The 19,054-nt window shown below is 44.9% G+C and overlaps 1 protein-coding gene across 1 annotated transcript in view; it reads right to left on the bottom strand.

Annotated features, from left to right (window-relative positions):
- Positions 1-19,054, bottom strand: part of LOC306915776 (protocadherin-15-like) — a gene marked incomplete at its 5' end in the record, with an annotated part of 193,042 nt that overhangs the window by 86,335 nt on the left and 87,653 nt on the right. Inside the window, 2 exon segments of the mRNA XM_079493389.1 lie at positions 5,897-6,025; positions 10,774-10,867. Coding sequence (XP_079349515.1) covers positions 5,897-6,025; positions 10,774-10,867 — 223 coding nt within the window.

Below are 19,054 nucleotides of genomic sequence, written 5' to 3'. Positions count from 1 at the left end.
GCACGCTGTCAGTCTGCATTAGGAGCCTAGGGGCTCCATTTTCGTCCCCGCTGTTACCTGTGACGCTGCCCGCAAGTCAGCCGCTGCCCGGAAATTACGAGTATAGGAGCTTGCTCTGTCCCTTGGTCGAGTGTCACCCGCTATCTATTATGCCGACACCGGTATTTGCGCCTAGTGGTCATGGGCGTCTTGGCACGCTTTCCCCTCAATTGCTATTTTGGTCACCCACATTTGGGAAGGCGCATAGTGGAGTTTAAAAGCACCCGTAAGCCGTATGCCAAATTAGTTTGGTATAGAGCGGTGTGCACCGCACGCCTGCAATGGAGATGTCCACAGAGTCAGGTTGCTTCATCTCTCCTTATTCTCCTACGCAACAAAAATGAGTGCCTGTCACTTCCTTGTGTCCATTGTGTTTATATAATTGTCTAGTCAAAGAAGTTATTTGGCTTGTGTCAGGCATTGTGCGCGATTCCATTTGCTCATTAAGTTTCATCACCCCATAGCGCAGCAAATGGGGTTAATCCGATTTACTGAACTTTCCTTTTCACTTGATACCGTTTCCTAGAGACGGCCTACACGCACAATCTAAACCAAATGAAAGCTTGAATTTCGTAGATTACATGAATAGCACTTTGAAATAAAAAAAATTAGCGAGATCTGAGCGAGTTGTAACTCGATAAAAGATGAGTGTTCTTGGCTCTGTGCGAGGTGGAAAAAAAAGAAAAACGGCACGTGTGCAGCACAAGTGAGACTTCAAGGCAGCAACGCATCACTCTTCCATGCGCTATGAGCATAGACCGTAAGGCTATGAAGCAATATAGAACTGGGCATAACGGGCAATGGATAAGGGATCTCTTAAAGGCAATAGCATGTGGCACGGTGATTGGTTTCATTATTGTAACACTCAAACCACACCTATGCATAATGTAACGGGTAGCGGTAACAGCCACAGGTGACCAAAATAGCCACTTTAGTGCGGAAAGCACGCCTCTTCTCCACTGCTAAATCCCCAAATAGTGTGTTTAGAAAGCTCGAACGAAAATAGAGCCCTAGGTGCCCGGACCGCTGGGCCGGCCCCGTTCTATCCTTCTATATTCACTTCACCTTGACCTTACTGCAACATTAGCCCATTAAACACAACACAACACAACACAACACAACACAACACAACACAACACAACACAACACAACACAACGCAGAACAGCTGAGCTGAAGGGAGCACACACACACATGTGTATGTAGTGTGTGTGTGTGTGTGTGTGTGTGTGTGTGTGTGTGTGTGTGTGTGTGTGTGTGTGTGTGTGTGTGTGTGTGTGTGTGTGTGTGTGTGTGTGTCTGTGTGTGTGTGTGTGTGGTGGGGGGTGGTAATGTTATCAGACTGAGCTTGAGTAAGCAGGACTGCGGGTAACGACAACATTAGTCAGGAGCTGGATCAATTTAAAGTTAATTAGCACTTACAGTATATTGTAAGTGGGACAGACATACGCACACCCGCACACACACACGCAAATACACACGCACACGCACTCGCACGCGCACACGCACACGCACACACACACACACACACACACACACACACACACACACACACACACACACACACACACACACACACACATAAGAGTAAGCCCTATATACTTTGTCATGTGGCAAATAGGGATTTTTGAAAACGTTAATATTCGTAATGTGTGTTTTGCCTAATATAATAACATGCTCAAAATAAGGGCATATTGGATTGAAAGTGATTCAACTATTTGAAGTTACCACTTTGCTTTGTTAAAACATGGCCAGTCAATTACTCATACCCGTGAAAAACATCAAAAGAAAAGGGGTTTCAGGTAGATACTGTATGCCTGTATGGCAACACTGTTGCATAAGAAAGCACACTTTGGAAATGAGAATGATGACGGACCGGATAATAATAATAATAATAATAGTCCCTACTTTTTGGAAGTAAGTTTGTCACTGTACATTTGCACATACTATGTGCAAATGAAGTAGAATAGAAGACAAAGTTATCATATTATGTGAACTTTGTCTTCTGCATTCACCCATCCTAACTATTAGGAGCAGTGGGGGCTATTAAAAGTTTTAAAACAGCCCCCTTGGGAGCAGTTAGGAGTTAAGTGCATGTCTTGCTCAGAAACACTTCAACACTAGGTGAGCCGAGGGCAAACAGTCTGGTGACATTACGATTCCCAGACGGCCTTTCTTCTCACTCAGCTACCGTATGTCTGCACTAGCAAAAATAGTCTATCTACAAGCTCACAGTGTCATAACTGTGAGTTGTAGATGGGCTATAATATAGGGCATACGTGGTTAAATTGTATCTCACCTACAGTATACTGGTTCTACCTTTCTCTCTCTGTATCTCTCCGCTCCCTCCCTCCCTTCCCTCCCTCCCTCCCTGCCTACCTCTGTCCTGTGAACGGGTGTAATTACATGTATCAGACAGAGAAAGAACAGTAAAAACAACAACATCAAAAGAGAGCAGAACAGAAACAAAATGGGATTTGTGTCTATCATGGATTATGTCTCATCCTGTGCAACATACACTGACAAAGCAAACCTCTAATACAGAACACAGGATTGTACTGTGTGTACCTCGATCACACCCACTCTCCATTATAAGACTTGCTCTGTTCTTCTTTCATGTTCTTCTCTCTGTAATTACAATACCCGTGACAGTGATAGAAGGCGATGTTCCTGCATGGGGCTAAATCACTGTGTTGGTTCATCGACACTAACGCTGTTCTTTTGTTTGTCTTTTTCCATTTAGCCTTTCAGATAATTACAGTACATTAGCGGTGGTGTGTGTGTGTGTGTGTGTGTGTGTGTGTGTGTGTGTGTGTGTGTGTGTGTGTGTGTGTGTGTGTGTGTGTGCGTGTGCGTGCGTGCGTGCGTGCGTGCATGCGTGCGTGCGTGCGTGCGTCCGTGTGTGCGTGCGTGCGTGCGTGCGTGCGTGCGTGCGTGCGTGCGTGCAATATTCCCTGTTGTGTGTGAATGCCTTTAGATTAAAGCAAACCAATATGTGCAGTTCACACTTCCACCAGCCTGAAGTGCACACTGCACAGCAACTTTCACTTGAGTTGAGTACTTTGTTCACCATTGATGACCATGTGCCGCCCCAACAAATCCGAAAACAAACCCTTCGTAGGTTCATGATGGCCCTTCACTATACCCAATATCCCCAAAAAACAAACAACGTGCACTCAAATCCAAACTCATTTCAACAAAGTTAGATACGGGGAGCAGCCAATCTTCTCTCAGTCGATCACTCATTTCATCCACCCCCTTTATTCCTCCCGCTGTGTCTCTCCCACATCTCTTTCCATGCTCTACTTTACTTCTCTCATCTGGCTCGTCTCCTTCAGCTATCATTCACCCTTTCCTTCTAATCTCTCTCTCTCTCTCTCTCTCTCTCTCTCTCTCTCTCTCTCTCTCTCTCTCTCTCTCTCTCTCTCTCTCTCTCTCCCCCTCTCCCCCATCTCTCTCTATCTCTCTCTCCCCCTCCCTCTCACTTCTATGGCTTCCTCCTCTCTCCCCTCGCTCCTTGCTCGGCCCAAGGTCAGGTCCATTCATTCCTGCTGTAGTCTGTTTAAAACCAGCAGGTACCGACCTTCGCTTGGATGGTGGCCCAGAGTCGTGCCATGGATAGGCCGCTGAGGGATCACACACCGTCTGTTTGGGATTGGAACGCGTCCAAGGGCCCTTGAAACGTAGAACGCTCAGATTTGGAACACTTTCAAGTGCCCTCTCTAAAGATTGGATTTTTGGATTATGGGGGTTTTATTTGAGGTTTTTATGACCTGGAATGGTCTCTGTGGTGCCGGATGGTCTCCGAGGGTGTGTTTTAAATCTGTTGTGCATCCGCATGTCTGGTTTAAGGATCATGGAGAGATTCTGAAGTTTGGAACGGTGCCCAACGACCCAAAGGAGCATCACTTTTTGCTGCTTTGGATCTGTCAAACTGTCAGACCCGTCAACATGGGTGCATAACGGCCAATTACCAACCTTGGAACTAGAGCAAGTACACAACCAGGCCAGCGTGATCGACATTTACAACCTGTCAAAGTGTCAGGTTTGCCAAAGACCCCTACAGGTGCACAAGGGCCTGCATAAATTCAAATTGGGGAAGGTCCAAGGGAGCATGTTTTGAGAGTGAAACGTGTTTAAGTGTTATCTTTACTGTATCTATTAGCACTGGCTGAGGGAGTACAGGAGCCAGGTATTGGATTTGGAAGACCTCCAAAATGCCTGTGTAATTCTTTTGGGAAAGGATGTGAGGATTAAGGTTTGGAATACGGCCAAACCTGTGGTCCCGACTAGGAGGTCACATGAGACTATGTGTATAGTATGCACACATTAACCATTTAAGCACTATATACACAGTATAATTAGTTGACCAGAGTCCCTCAGGGGTCGATACTAGCCCATCCCCATACACACGCAGGCAGGCAGGCAGGCAGGCACGCACGCAGGCACACAGGCATGCACGCACACAGGCATGCACACACACGCGGACACGCACGCACGCACGCACGCACGCACGCACGCACGCACGCACGCACGCACGCACACACGCACACACACACACGGACACAAACGGACACAAACGGACACACACACGGACACACACACGGACACACACAAACGGACACACGCACGGACACACGCACGAACACAAACCATCCTGCGGCCATAATAACTTGTAGTTCTAATTACATCCCAACCAGGATTAACTAAACAATGTTAATGTCTCTGGTCCCGAGCACATTAGGAGGATTACTTTTGGAGCCTTTGTGAGCCTGCAAGGAGGAGACAAGCAGTGAGGTGTGGTGTGTGGGAGGAGACAAGCAGTGCAGTGTGGTGTGTGGGAGGAGACAAGCAGTGTGGTGTGTGGGAGGAGACAAGCAGTGTGGTGTGTGGGAGGAGACAAGCAGTGTGGTGTGTGGGAGGAGACAAGCAGTGTGGTGTGTGGGAGGACACAAGCAGTGTGGTGTGTGGGAGGAGACAAGCAGTGTGGTGTGTGGGTGGAGACAAGCAGTGTGGTGTGTGGGAAGAGACAAGCAGTGTGGTGTGTGGGAGGAGACAAGCAGTGTGGTGTGTGGGAGGAGACAAGCAGTGTGGTGTGGTGTGTGGGAGGAGACAAGCAGTGTGGTGTGTGGGAGGAGACAAGCAGTGTGGTGTGTGGGAGGAGACAAGCAGTGTGGTGTGGTGTGTGGGAGGAGACAATCAGTGTGGTGTGTGGGAGGAGACAATCAGTGTGGTGTGTGGGAGGACACAAGCAGTGTGGTGTGTGGGAGGAGACAAGCAGTGTGGTGTGTGGGAGGAGACAAGCAGTGTGGTGTGTGGGAGGAGACAAGCAGTGTGGTGTGTGGGAGGAGACAAGACACGCTAAGTAAAAAATAAAAAATAAAAAAATAAGTATATTGGCAGGGAAATGTACAAAATGTAGTACCAAAATAGAAGTACAAGGCGGGATAAGGGGGTCAAATGGGTGCAGGCTGAAAATCATTTCAAGATTGGTTGGGAAGGTTGGGAAGTACTGGACTATGACATATGACTCCATATTTCCAGAAGCAGCGAGTGCATTCTCCGGCAGCGGCAGCAGCCACGGCGCCGCCGCCAATTGCCGCCAACAGCCGTGCAATATTTCAGCCTGATTCACTTCCTTGGCTCTGAAAGAGTCTCGCTGATGTGGGCGATCCAAACCCCTTTGACTTCCATCACAAATGATAAAGTAAAAGCTGAAACAAAACTGCTAGTCCAGTGAAGAAATCTTGCGCTTATCAGTCCAGGTAGTTTGTGAAATTATCTCTGCTGTGTGTGCGTGCGTGCGTGCGTGCGTGCGTGCGTGCGTGCGTGCGTGCGTGCGTGCGTGCGCATCCGTACCTTGACTTTTCCAACAAAAGCACGATTCCGTTCCTCTGTGACAGTTAGGTTCACTGGCAGTGAAGAATCGAACAGTGGGTCATTGTCATTAACATCTGTCACCACAATGATCACCGTCGCTGTTGAAGTCTGAAAACATGTGCACACACACACACACACACACACACACACACACACACACACACACACACACACACACACACACACACACACACACAACATGGGAGGATATGCATTATTGTTGTTATGTACATGTGTAGTCATACTGACAGTACAACAAAGGCACCATATGGGAATTTTCATATCTACATGAGTCCTGCCTTGACCTTTGCAAGAATATACTTGCACAAGTACAAGGACAGCGAACGGGACTTCGCATAATTGACAACACGGCAGAGGACTTGTACAACGTACTTGTATATTGCAAACCAATGAAACCATGTCTGCTAGCTCTGGACCACACAGCACTGTCTATATATATGTAAATTCACCACCGTCTTGCAGCGTGGATGCAGCTTTGGAGTAGCCTGCGGTTAGTGAAGAATGGTGTATTGGTCCTGCTTACCATTGTTTGACTGACTACATCAATTCCCAAACCGCTTCGCATGGAGACTGTTGAATAGACTAATAGACGGCTTTGCGGTATGATTGAGGTCAGACTGAAAAGGAACACATTTTAATGGAGAGGAGACGAGTCGAGACAGGTGGAGAGGAGAGGAGACAAGACGAGACAAGAGGAGAGGAGACGAGAGGAGAGAAAGATCCCATCTTCGTGTTCACAATTCACAATTTATATCTCCCCAACAACTCTTCGACATGTTTGACTAGTAACCAAAAGGCCTAATTGTCAGCAATGAATGGCACTCACATGAGGATTGAAAGAATTAATCACAATCTTCAACTCACTGTGATACTTGATTGTTTAATTGAAGTATTTATTAACAGTTTGCAGAATGCGTACATTTTAGATGAAAGCACAAGTCAATACAAAGACTTACTGTGGACGACACAAAGCATTACACTTGTTTGAACACTGTCCACCATTTTCAATGGTGGCCATTAGTGCTAACGGACCACATTCTTTGCTAATTAACTCCTTTATCCCCTCTAAACCCTTGCTATTGTCACTGAATTATGTCGCTAAGTGGTGCACTTAGCACAAAGTCATGCTTGATCAAGAATACACATGAGAAGAGGGTGGGACTTATATTTCCCATCTGAGATGGATGCTAGTTGTCAAAAGAAAAGCTAATCCTAAAACAAAAACCTGTTCTCTATTCTCAAAATGTCTACGACTTCACAAACTGCATCTACTTTATAGTGAGCTGAAGCAAAACCTGAAGCATCTCTACACATCCCAATGTTGTTGTTCCTTATTTGACTTTCATGAGGGTTTGTGTGTGTCCACATGCACAAGTGCGTGCGTGCGTGCGAGCGCGCATGCATGTGTGTGTGCAGGTGGTTGGGAGGGTACGTAGTGAAGATTTCACTACGATCTGTGGTGACACGTTAAAAGCAGCACAAGGGCCGTTTAATTTGTATTTTCTCAAATTGTGCACCTGGCAGACATTAGCAAAATAAGAACAGCACTGGCTGATTGGATTCAACAGCCAGTGATGGACGTAGTACTGCAAAGAAAAAAGTAGCAATGCCACATCGTAGTAAGACTACTAAAGTATTGGCAGGGAAATGTACAAAATGTAGTACCAAAATAGAAGTACAAGGCGGGATAAGGGGGTCAAATGGGTGCAGCTGAAAATGATTTCAAGATTGGTTGGGAAGGTTGGGAACTACTGGACTATGACATATGACTCCATATTTGGGCAATATTTCAGCCTGATTCACTTCCTTGGCTCTGAAAGAGTCTCGCTGCATGATGTGGGCGATCCAAACCCATTTGACTTCCATCACAAATGATAAAGTAAAAGCTGAAACAAAACTGCTAGTCCAGTGAAGAAATCTTGCGCTTATCAGTCCAGTAGTTTGTGAAATTATCTCTGCTGTGTGTGTGTGCATGTGTGTGTGTGCGTGCGTGCGTGTGTGCGTGCGTGCGTGTGAAAGTTAAGGAGACAGTGAAAACTGCATAAACGGCCCAAACTATGTGTCTACTGTATATCAGTGGGGTGCGAGCGAGAGCTTGTGGTCACATTACATGAATGCTGTTGAAATGTGTGACCCAGAGCAAAAGCTAGCGGTATCATCACGGGAGCATGCAATAACTGTTCATACTTAAGTGCAAATTTGCATGCGCCTTCCAACATCTGAAGTTCATTTCGGAAAAGGGACGTGATATACAGTAACTACAAATTGACACACATTGACAGATATTCAGTCACACACGCTATAGAGTCCAATTAGTTTGGACTCAGGCCAGGTGTGACTACTTAAATCAGTCACACCTGGCCTGGATAAAACAAGTTGGACTCGGAGCTACAGTAGGTGTGACTGGACACATCGTTGTGTATGAAATTAATAATAATGAATGCACAAAGGATACATCAACCAATCCCAAACACATTCACTCATGTGGAGGGCCTTTCAAGAAGGAAATTATAGTGTATTGTCTTGGACACTACACAGAAGTGAATTCTACTTTCCACAAGCAGTACATTGGAGCTATACTATACAGTAGCTTACAGCACCAGCTTGTAAGAGCTCCTCCGTTTGTGGCAATATGATGGATTTGGTGGCCAAATAGCCAATTAGGCACTTTGTAGTCTGACGTTATCACAACAGGACATTTAATAATAGGGACACGTGTCACACGTGTGTGTGTGTGTGTGTGTGTGTGTGTGTGTGTGTGTGTGTGTGTGTGTGTGTGTGTGTGTGTGTGTGTGTGTGTGTGTGTGTGTGTGTGTGTGTGCGTGCGTGCGTCTGTGTTTGCGTCTATGTACAGTATGTGTGTGTGGACAACCTAAGGCCTTGAGAGTGATACTGATTAATGGGCCCTGTAGAAAGCAACTAGACCCCAATTTCCTATACTTTTTCTGTATTCCTGTCTCTCTCTCTCTCTCTCTCCGTCTTCCTGTCTCTCTCTCTGTCTTCCTGTCTCTCTCTGTTTTTGTCTGTCCTTTTGCCTCTCAGTTTGCCTATATTTCCCATTCTCTAAACAAGACTGTCAAGCCAGTTAATTATGCAAGATGCATTTGCACCCATTTCCACACTGTAAGACCTTTGGGCAGGACAGATTATAGTGTGTGCGTATGTGCATCATGGTTGTCTCCATTATACTGTAGGTGGAATTCTTCACTTCTCAAATAGCCTGAATCCCCATGGCAGCCATGCAGCAATTGTTTCTCTACCTCCCGCCCAGCGTGTCCGAGTCCATATTGTTGTGTGTGTGTGTGTGTGTGTGTGTGTGTGTGTGTGTGTGTGTGTGTGTGTGTGTGTGCGCGTGTGTGAGCGAGAGAGAGAAGGTCAGAGTATTCAAATCAAAATGTTCCTCCCTTTAGGGAATCTTGAACTTTACCTCTCATTTCAAGAGGAAGACGAAAGAGGAGATAAACCACCAACCTCAATAATTCAACAGATAGTTGGTCAATAGAGAAAGAGAGGAGGAAAAGAAAAGAAACAGAAGCGAGAAGAGTGGAGAGAAGAGCAGAAAAGGAGCAAGAAGAGAGAGGAGGAGTAACTGATGAGAAGGACAAAGGCAAAGAGGGAGAGATAACAGGACAAGCATCATTATGTCTTTCATGTGAGAACGATGGAAGATTTGACTTTCAAAGAAGGAGTGAGCGCGAGAGAGAAAACATTTTATAGGCATTAGTGTGAACTCAAAGATGATATTGAGCGTGTGTGTCTGTGTGTGTGTGTGTGCGTGCGTGCGTGCGTGCGTGCGTGCGTGCGTGCGTGCGTGCGTGCGTGCGTGCGTGCGTGCGTGCGTGCGTGCGTGCGTGCGTGCGTGCGTGCGTGCGTGCGTGCGTGCGTGCGTGCGTGCGTGCGTGTGCCTGTGTGTGCGTGTGCGTGTGCGTGTGTGTGTGTGTGTGTGTGTGTGTGTGTGTGTGTGTGTGTGAGACTGACGGAGGGAGCCTGAGAGACAGTATGGAGACGGTTCCCTGCAGTAAAGGCATTATCACAAATACCACAGAAAAGTCTAGTAATAAGCTAGTGGCAGCTAAGGCGCGAGAGAGAGAGAGAGAGAGAGAGAGAGAGAGAGAGAGAGAGAGATAAAAGAGCTCTGGTACATAGCAGGCCATCACAGGAAACTTGGGCGGGTCCATTTCAGTCCTTTACTTATACAGTATACTGTGCAATGATGATTAACTATAGAACGAATACAAACAAAACAAAAAGGTACCCTTAGGGTACAACCGCATTTCTCTACAAAATACAGTTGTCAGTGTCTATTTAATGTTTCCAGGGGCCTTAATGGTACTAGCTGGGTCCACAATGCACATATATTTCACTGTCTGCACTGTCAACAGACTGAACAATAAAGCTGACAGGCATCAAGAGACTCGTTGCACTTCTCATAACATTTTTATTTTCCACCGTTTAGAATCAAACCGTAGCTCTTTTACTTTTCTGGAGCCATTTTAGGGCAAGCATCTGGCATTCATGCCAGTGAGAAAGACGATGAACGACTTAAGACCTATTCAAAGATTTTCAAAAATAGCAGATCTACAAGCATACAATGTGTCGCACCACAATGAGTCATAAGCTTGTAGATCTGCTTGTAGATCTTTCGTGTCTGAAAATGTGTGAAAGTTGTGGGGAAAAGCATCTCTGCCTATATGACATGCCCAAAATTGAGATTGCAGGTTGTATGGTTAAACTTCACTAGGTACACAGCACGATGCACTGTAAAGCAACTGGTGCCGTGTGTGTGCGTGTTGATGTGTGTGCATGAGTGGTGTCGTGAGGATCAATCTTCTTACCCCATCAGGATGTCCGTCAGAGGCTGTAATCACCAGGGTGTAGAGGTCCAGGGACTCCCTGTCCAGAGACTGGGCCAGAAGCAAATGTCCTGTCCTGGACACAGAGAGGAGAGGAGTAATTTAATTAAAAAGAGCAGAAAGCAAGGGGTATAAGTATAAAAAAGATACAGTGGGAAAAGTACCAATAAAGACCCATATTGAAATTATTGTGGCAATAGTGGTGAGAACTCATTAGGTTTCAGATTCAACTAGAAAAAGTGCCCTTCTGGGCACAGGTCTCCACCAGGAGGATAGGAGTGTGTGTGATGTTTGGCAAAATGTTTAGGAGTAATATAATCATGTTTTGTGTGTGTGTGTGTGTGTGTGTGTGTGTGTGTGTGTGTGTGTGTGTGTGTGTGTGTGTGTGTGTGTGTGTGTGTGTGTGTGTGTGTGTGTGAGACACAGCTTGGCCTGTTGTAGCACCACCATGAGGCTGATTTGAAAACTGTCAAGTGGCATTTTTTCCTCAGCCTAGTGGGAATATGCATGCACAGTTTCACCGAAATCGGACGCTGCGTTGAGTAGTTGTGGCGATTTGTACAAAACGGGTACCAAGCGGGCTACTCCTGAAAAGTTTAGAAGCCAATCGTAGGCAATGAAGGTGGATTACATGACTATGGAGAGCATGTGTACCAATTTGCGTGAAATTTGGATAACATCTGAAGGAGTAATATTAGAAAATGTGTTTTACATATGTCGGCCTCCTGGTGGCGCTATAAAGAGCAGATGTGAAAAATTCCAGGCAAAGGTTTTTCCTTGGCCTCTAGGGAGTTGGCATACAAATCCGTGTAGTAGGAGGTAAAAACACTTTTCGGCCAGTTATAGCGCCACCATGAGGCTGAGTTGAAAATGTTCACCTGGCATTTCTTCCTCGGCCTAGTGGGAATGTGCGTGCGCCATTTCACGGAAATCACACGATGTCTTCATGATTTGCAGCATTTTGTTTGAAACTGAACACTCCTGCGAACTTTGGAAGCCAATCTTAGCCAATCAGGATGGAGTCTGAGAAATCTGAAAGACCCGTTTGGTTGAATGGCTCTAGAGAGACTGTGTACCAATTTGCGTGATGTTTGGACAAAATCTGTAGGTGTACTGTCCAAAAACGTGTTGTGCACAAAGCGGCCTCCTGGTGGCGCTATAACAGGCCGTTCTGGAAATTTTGGGGCAGAGGTTCATCGTTGGCATCCAGGGAGTGTGTGTGCAAAATGTGGCATCGACCGGGTTAACAGTGCCGGAGATTAGCTGTTCACAGACGGACACACGGACGGACACACGGACGGACACACGGACACACGGACGGACGGACGGAGTGCAAAACATACTCTCTCCCCATGCCTTCGGCCTGGTGGAGACAATGAAGGAGGTTCTACCTATCAGAGAATTCACAGCACAATCTAATAATTACCCATATGTACACTCTCAGAGTTAAAGTTTTTTTATTTGGTAAGTAACGTTTTCAGATGGGGGTCGGCGGCCAATTACATATAATTCTGGGGGTCTTTGACATGAAAAAGGTTGAGCACCACTGACATAGAGACATAGGTTTTTCAGAAAAACACGGTGATTGGTCTCATTATTGTAACGCCCAAACCACACATACATGCAGGTATGCATAATGTAACGGGTAGCGGAGGTGTTTTAGGGATTTAGGCAGGTGACCAAAATAGCCACTTTAGTGGGGGAACGCCCCTTCCGCCAATGCTAAACCCCCAGATAGTGGCTTTAGCATGCTCGGACCAAATTAGAGCCCCAGCTGTTTCTGCCCGACGGCAACGATATGAGACTCACACACACACGTCAAACCATCAGTGCATTCAAAGTGTGAAATACTATGGTTATTTCAACGATACAATGGAGTGTGTGAGAACGCTGACCTCTCATGCCTCTCAACATTTATTTATGGATGTAAGAGTTACACAATAACAGGGACGCGTGCCTTTTCAGCTGCTTTCATGATGTAGACATCATTTGAGACGTGCAGTTTGGTGTGAGCATTGGCGACCTCATTAGGTGTGTGTGCATGTATGTGCAGAATTCAGGATATTGCAAAGCCGTTATTTACTATTATAAAAAAGTACAACTCAGGTCATGCACACACACACACACACACACACACACACACACACACACACACACACACACACACACACACACACACACTGAGGGAGAGACTGAGGGAGAGAGAGAGAGAGAGAGAGAGAGAGATGAGAGTAAAATGAGAAGAGTGGGTGGCATTTGCATTTTTAAAAAAAAATCACACAAATCCTTGGCATTACTTTTCATTTGTGTATTGTGTGGCATATTGTGCGTTTTGTGTCTGAGAGCCTGCATGTGAACATATACTATGTGTGTGTGCGTGCGTGCGTGCGTGCGTGCGTGCGTGCGTGCGTGCGTGCGTGCGTGCGTGCGTGCGTGCGTGCGTGCGTGCGTGCGTGCGTGCGTGCGTGCGTGCGTGCGCGCACATGTACAATGGATGTTCAATCTTGGAATCTTCTAATCACTGGCGGGCTGATTCAATCACACGTATGCGTGCATGCACGCACATACTCGCACGCACGTGCGCACAAACACACGCACGCACGCACACACGCACAACACACACACACACACACACACACACACACACACACACACACACACACACACACACACACACACACACACACACACACACACACACACACACACACACACACACACACACACACAGTAAAGGGCTTTAGGGATGTATTCATTAATTGCTCATTAAATATGTATTTCTGATCCAGGGGATAGATTCTATCTACATTAGAGAGAGAGAGAGAGAGAGAGAAAGAGAAAGTTATGGATGTAAAAATAATAGAAAGTGCCTTATCGTGCGCCCGGCGCTATCCCTTGGCACTACCTGATATTCCGTTAATTACACACAAGGCAGCTGGCAACGATATTGTGCGGCAGCATTACCCATTAGACATCATGCCAACTGCATTATTTGTGCCTGGAGGTGTGGTTGATGAGTGTGTACTAGTTGCGCTATACGTTAAAATGGTATCGTGCCCAGGGTTGTAATTATGATTAAATTTTTTGTGTGCGGAGAGCTATTTTAATGACGTCATGTTTATTTCAATGTGTGATTAATTATGGTTAGGTTTATGGGTGTATAACTAGTAAGAAACATGTTTGTTGAAAAGTTCTTAGCTTAGTTTTAGTCTTTGTAAATCTTGAATCTTGAATGAAATCTTGAATGCCTTGAATTATAGCAGCTGAAACTAAAAAGTTAGCTTTGAACAAAGTATCTTTCTCTTCTTCGATGGTGGGTGAGGCATTCTTGTTGCGTGCAGACTGGATACTGGCAGCTATATACTGTGTATGTGAGGAGTGAAGCAACCAGGGCCCTGATCGTGCCCATGCAAAGGAAAGCCACCAGGTGGCTCCACTCAGGAGCCAGTGCCAGCATAATGCACCAAAATGAGACTCTTTAGAGAGCCGTGAACCTGCCCGTTGAACCGGAAGTCATAACCTTCCATTTCATAGCTTCACTCCGGGCCGTGATCTGCCGATGTAAACATTAGTTTACTAATCGCGAGGTCGGATTAATGTGTATTAAGATCTAAACATCGTCCTTTATATCTCAATCTGAGCCCTAAAGATTGCGTGCGTATACGCGTGTGCGCCGAGATTTGGGATATTCGATGACATCACAACATGGGACCCTTTGGTGGCTAGTGATGGATGCTAAAAACAGCTAACGGACGGTAAATAAAATACTATTAATTCTGGATTATAGAAACCAGAGACTTCCCGGCAAGGATTACCTACACTCTGCTGCCACCTAGCGTGGCAATAAAAGAGTTAGTAAGGCCAGGCGGGGCCTTGGGCCAGCCCAGTTAGGGCCCAGGTAGGGTCGGGCCTTCATTTTTGGGCCTGTTGGGAACTCTAGTTTCCGGCGGCTGCCGGGCGTGGCTGCGCTAATGACTTTGGGGCGGGCTAGACTAGAGTTTGAATGGACAGGTATCAGTCAAAACTCAAAAGGGAGAAGAGGAAGGACGGGTGGAGAAGGATCAACATATGGAATGTCAGAACAGGTCAGCTCCATATATGGAGATCTAAGGGTTTGATGAGGTCAGATCATATTGGTGTGTCCGTGAGGTCAAATGTAGAGTTGCTGGCCAGCTCCATTTATGCAGATCTAGGTGATGATCCAGTCTTCTCCATGTGAATGTGAATCAAGACTAATTCACTCCAAACCACACAATTTAGTTTTATTAATCCATTGCACAGGAAATAAAGAACGGAATGATATAACATTCTCTATAATCAGTAGTAATGTGGGTGATTCTTCTGTGTATCAAATTATTCAAAGGCAATCAAAAGCTATAGCTTATGATCCAAAGTTCTGACAGAGCTGAACACCAGCACTTCTGAATTAAGTGATTGTGAATGTAATTGTACAGCAATCCACAAAAGTGGACTGTTAATTCCTTGTGTCAATAAATGGTTATATAATATAATGTTGTTTGATCTGCGTTCGCAATAACCACACCAGACCATTCAAGCGATTGCTGTAATTTAAAGTTCTTAAAGCAATATGTGAGTGACAATGAAATGCATCAAATAAGTAATAATGATTTTATTCCAAGGCAATCAATGTCGGACTGCCTCTTCCATGGGCAGAGAGGGATGAGTGTACGATAGAACTGACGATATGGGCCTGGCATTGCAAAGCCTTAAAGGCTGATATGTTTAATTAATGTAACGCCCAGATTATGAGACGTATTGTGTGCAAAGTATATATTTCACTTCCAGGGAACACGAATGCACTCGGAGAGATTCATGGCAATCTGTCAATTTGATTTTTTAAAATAAGTTGTGTGCAAATGGAAAGTTACCCTCTGGGTGATGCCTGAGGAAATATGCCATGTGGTCAGCAATAACATGAGGGGTTCATCTTTGCTGATCATTAAGTTTCATGGCAAGCACTACAGCACTAAGCTATATGACATGCATAGATATTGTGTGTGTGTGTGTGTCCTGGGACACATTATTCTGATGCCCTTGAATAGCGAATTAGATTGCCAGATGACAACAAAGTCTAGCCCAGAAGCGTTGCACTCTTTCTGTGCGCTCTCGCCCATACAAAATGTGCAGGTGCCAGTAGTGTGAAGTATAGATCTGCTATTGTGTAGCAGTAGCACAGGTACAATTGTGCAACATCCATAATATTATATAAATATATTTATTTAAAGTTCGCCTGATATTACATGCCAAAACTAAATCAGTTATAAGTCCATAACTACAGGGCCTAGATGTACAATCGTGTTGTCAATGCATAGATGAGTCACCTATAGCCTGGCTAATAAGCCAGACTCAAATCACAGTGTCGTGTGGTATTTGAGTCTGGAGATGCTGTGTATGGATCTTGTTTCCCGGGGGGCGGATTCAAACATTTTCTCTTTGACGCAATTGGTCAGAGCTACTGTCAGTCAAAGGTCTCAAGCATTGAACGTCACTGTACCAAAGCCCGCCCATATTACATACCGTGTCCCGATTGGCCACACCAGTTCTCTGGTGTAGGCCATTTCCTACACCGTACAATTGAGCCTCTCCAGACCGTAATCCGCTGGCAGGCAATTTCTTTTTGCCAACGGCTGATTCGGTCTGGCTTATTAGCCAGGCTAAGTCACCTATGCATTGACAACACGATTACACCTAAGGTGACCCCTTGTAAAATGAATATCAAGTGGAAGTTTAGTGGTTGCCTCCACCAGGACAGAGTGACAGCAGATATAGCACATCAGAAATTATGATTTTGTTTACCTCCTGCCTAAACAAAACTTCAATTTGAATGAGAATAACATCACTATATATCAATTACAAGCAGGCCACTGAACTGCAGCTCCTCTAAATGTGGTGTCATAGAACTGAAGCACAACAATTTCACAGCCATTTTAGACAGAGTTGTACTAGACAGACTTTAAAGTTTAGCCATTTGAATAGATAATGTGCCCAACGTGTGCCAATTATTGTTATTTTTCCTCGAAACAGGGGATCTTGTCAATTCAAATTGATTCCCATTACAGAAGGAAAATGATACACTCTGAAGCCTTTCCCCATAATATATAGTCATTTGTATATTCTACCATTGTGCACTGTATAAATAGAAGAAACAAAATATCATCATTTTATCTCCAAGTGGAGCATTTTCTACTCCAAAATCGGTTTTATGTTTGTAAAACAATAAATCGCCAAATAAGATATGTGTGCATAAAACATTCAACAAATGATGCAGAGAGAGGAATAGCCTGTGTGTGTAGTGTGTACTGCAGTTGTATGCCTGCTGCATCACAGCCAGTGCGTAATCAAAGCCCTTGAGTCTAATCAGCTGGTGCTGGTACGCTACGCACTGACCTAATTTGACCATCCTTTGGGCTATGACTACATAATCACCCACCCTTGGAAAGCTCTAGGCAATAGGCATATAGAATTGATCCATCACAACCACACTTGACTCAGCCCAAATACTTTGTCGTCCAATGGGATGGAAGTGGCAGTGTTCCCACAGCAGTGATTGGACGTGTCCCACTGTCTATCAGCTTGGTTTTCATCTGAAGACCCAAGAAAGGAATTTCAAGAATGCATACGTCGCATCGAGGTTGGTCTTATTTGAAAGAGCAGAATCTCCTCTTCGTTTTGATTTGTTCGGCTAGCTTACTGGAAAGTGTTTCTACCAGAGTTTGAATGTTGGTTGTTCTTAAAGGACCACTTCACCACTTTTCAACTTCTCTTCCTATAATTGGTCCTAACTAATGTTCATGATAAAATACCACCATTTTTTCCTACTCAGTCTGTGTCTCATAGGAAGGCTTTGGGCAGTTCAGAAACCCGTCCACCAGTGACATCATCGATGGTGAATCCAAGCTAATAGAAACGGCAGGCTTTCTTTTCCTGAATAGTTGCAATGCAAAAGTTGAAGCCATCGTTCTCACGATAATAAAAATCTAAATATATTTTAAAACAAATCTTGTTTAAAAAAAAATCTGCCTAATGATGATGTCACTGGTGGACGGGTGTCCGAACTGCCCAAAGCCCTCCTATGAGACACAGACTGAGTAGGAAAAAAATGGTGGTGTTTTATCATGAACATTAGTGAGGACCAATTATATGAAGAGATGTTGAAAAGTGGTGAAGTAGTCCTTTAAGTAAATATTACACACCATTTTTTTAAATGCTTATAAATTAGACTAATGGATGGATATAAAATACAATAGCAGCTGATTATATATGCTGTAGGGCCCCTGGAACAGAATCAACATTGAAATTGTAGTTTGATTTAGTCTGTATTGATTTATTGACCTCTGAACAGCTGTGTACCTGGCTATGGGAAGCCGGGTTCCCATGTGTGGTTTAAGTGGATAATTATACATACATACAGTACATACTGTACAATACAAGGAACTGGAAGTACTGTATGTACAATCCCAAGCCCCCAGGGAAGCTCTCCAACGTTGAAGCGCTCGGCCCTATTGGTCAGAACAGGGACTACAGGCGGACCCGTGCAATTATGACGAGGAAACCCCGTGCCGATGGGGTTTAACATGGATCGCTCATTTGCACTTCCGCATTTTGGGCACCAAATTTTGGTGCCCAAATCGAAAAAATGCGGAAGTAGACCGTTCTTCCGGATGCTTCAAAACGCCACTGAGCAACTTCCATCGAAATGAATAGCAGGGGCCGGGACAGTCCGCCCTCTATCCTTTATATGGTACAATCACGACTACCTTTAAAAGCCAACTACCACTACATCTATCCAGTCACGTTTTCAGCAAAGACTCCATGTAATCCGTGAGTTAAGATCATTATCTTGCTCCTCATCTTCTGCTATTATTGTACAAAAGCATTATTTATCCTGTTCTGTTGTACTGTTCTGCATTTTTCTACACTATACTGTCCATGCCTAACAGAAACAAACTTTTCATTGCTTCTAAGATCATCAGACTTCCTACACACACACTTTCTGAAATGAATAATAAATAAGGCCATCACACGGCTAGCACTTTCAAATTATTCATTAATTTGAAATTAATGATACTGATCACCCCCTGTATCGCTTCTTTAACCTCATGCCATCTGGACAAAGATACAGAAACTTGCCATGGAAAAAGATCAGTTTTAGTAGGAGTTTTGTTCCCTCAGCCATCGCGGCATTAAACCATCTGCCCCGGCCCCCGCCGATAGGATTGTTCTGTACAGGGGGGACCAACGT

The sequence above is a fragment of the Electrona antarctica genome (assembly GCF_951216825.1).
Source record: "Electrona antarctica genome assembly, chromosome: 22".
Taxonomy (NCBI): domain Eukaryota; kingdom Metazoa; phylum Chordata; class Actinopteri; order Myctophiformes; family Myctophidae; genus Electrona; species Electrona antarctica.
The sequence above is the reverse complement of the archived record's forward strand: the minus strand, read 5'-3'. Positions and strand labels throughout refer to the sequence as shown.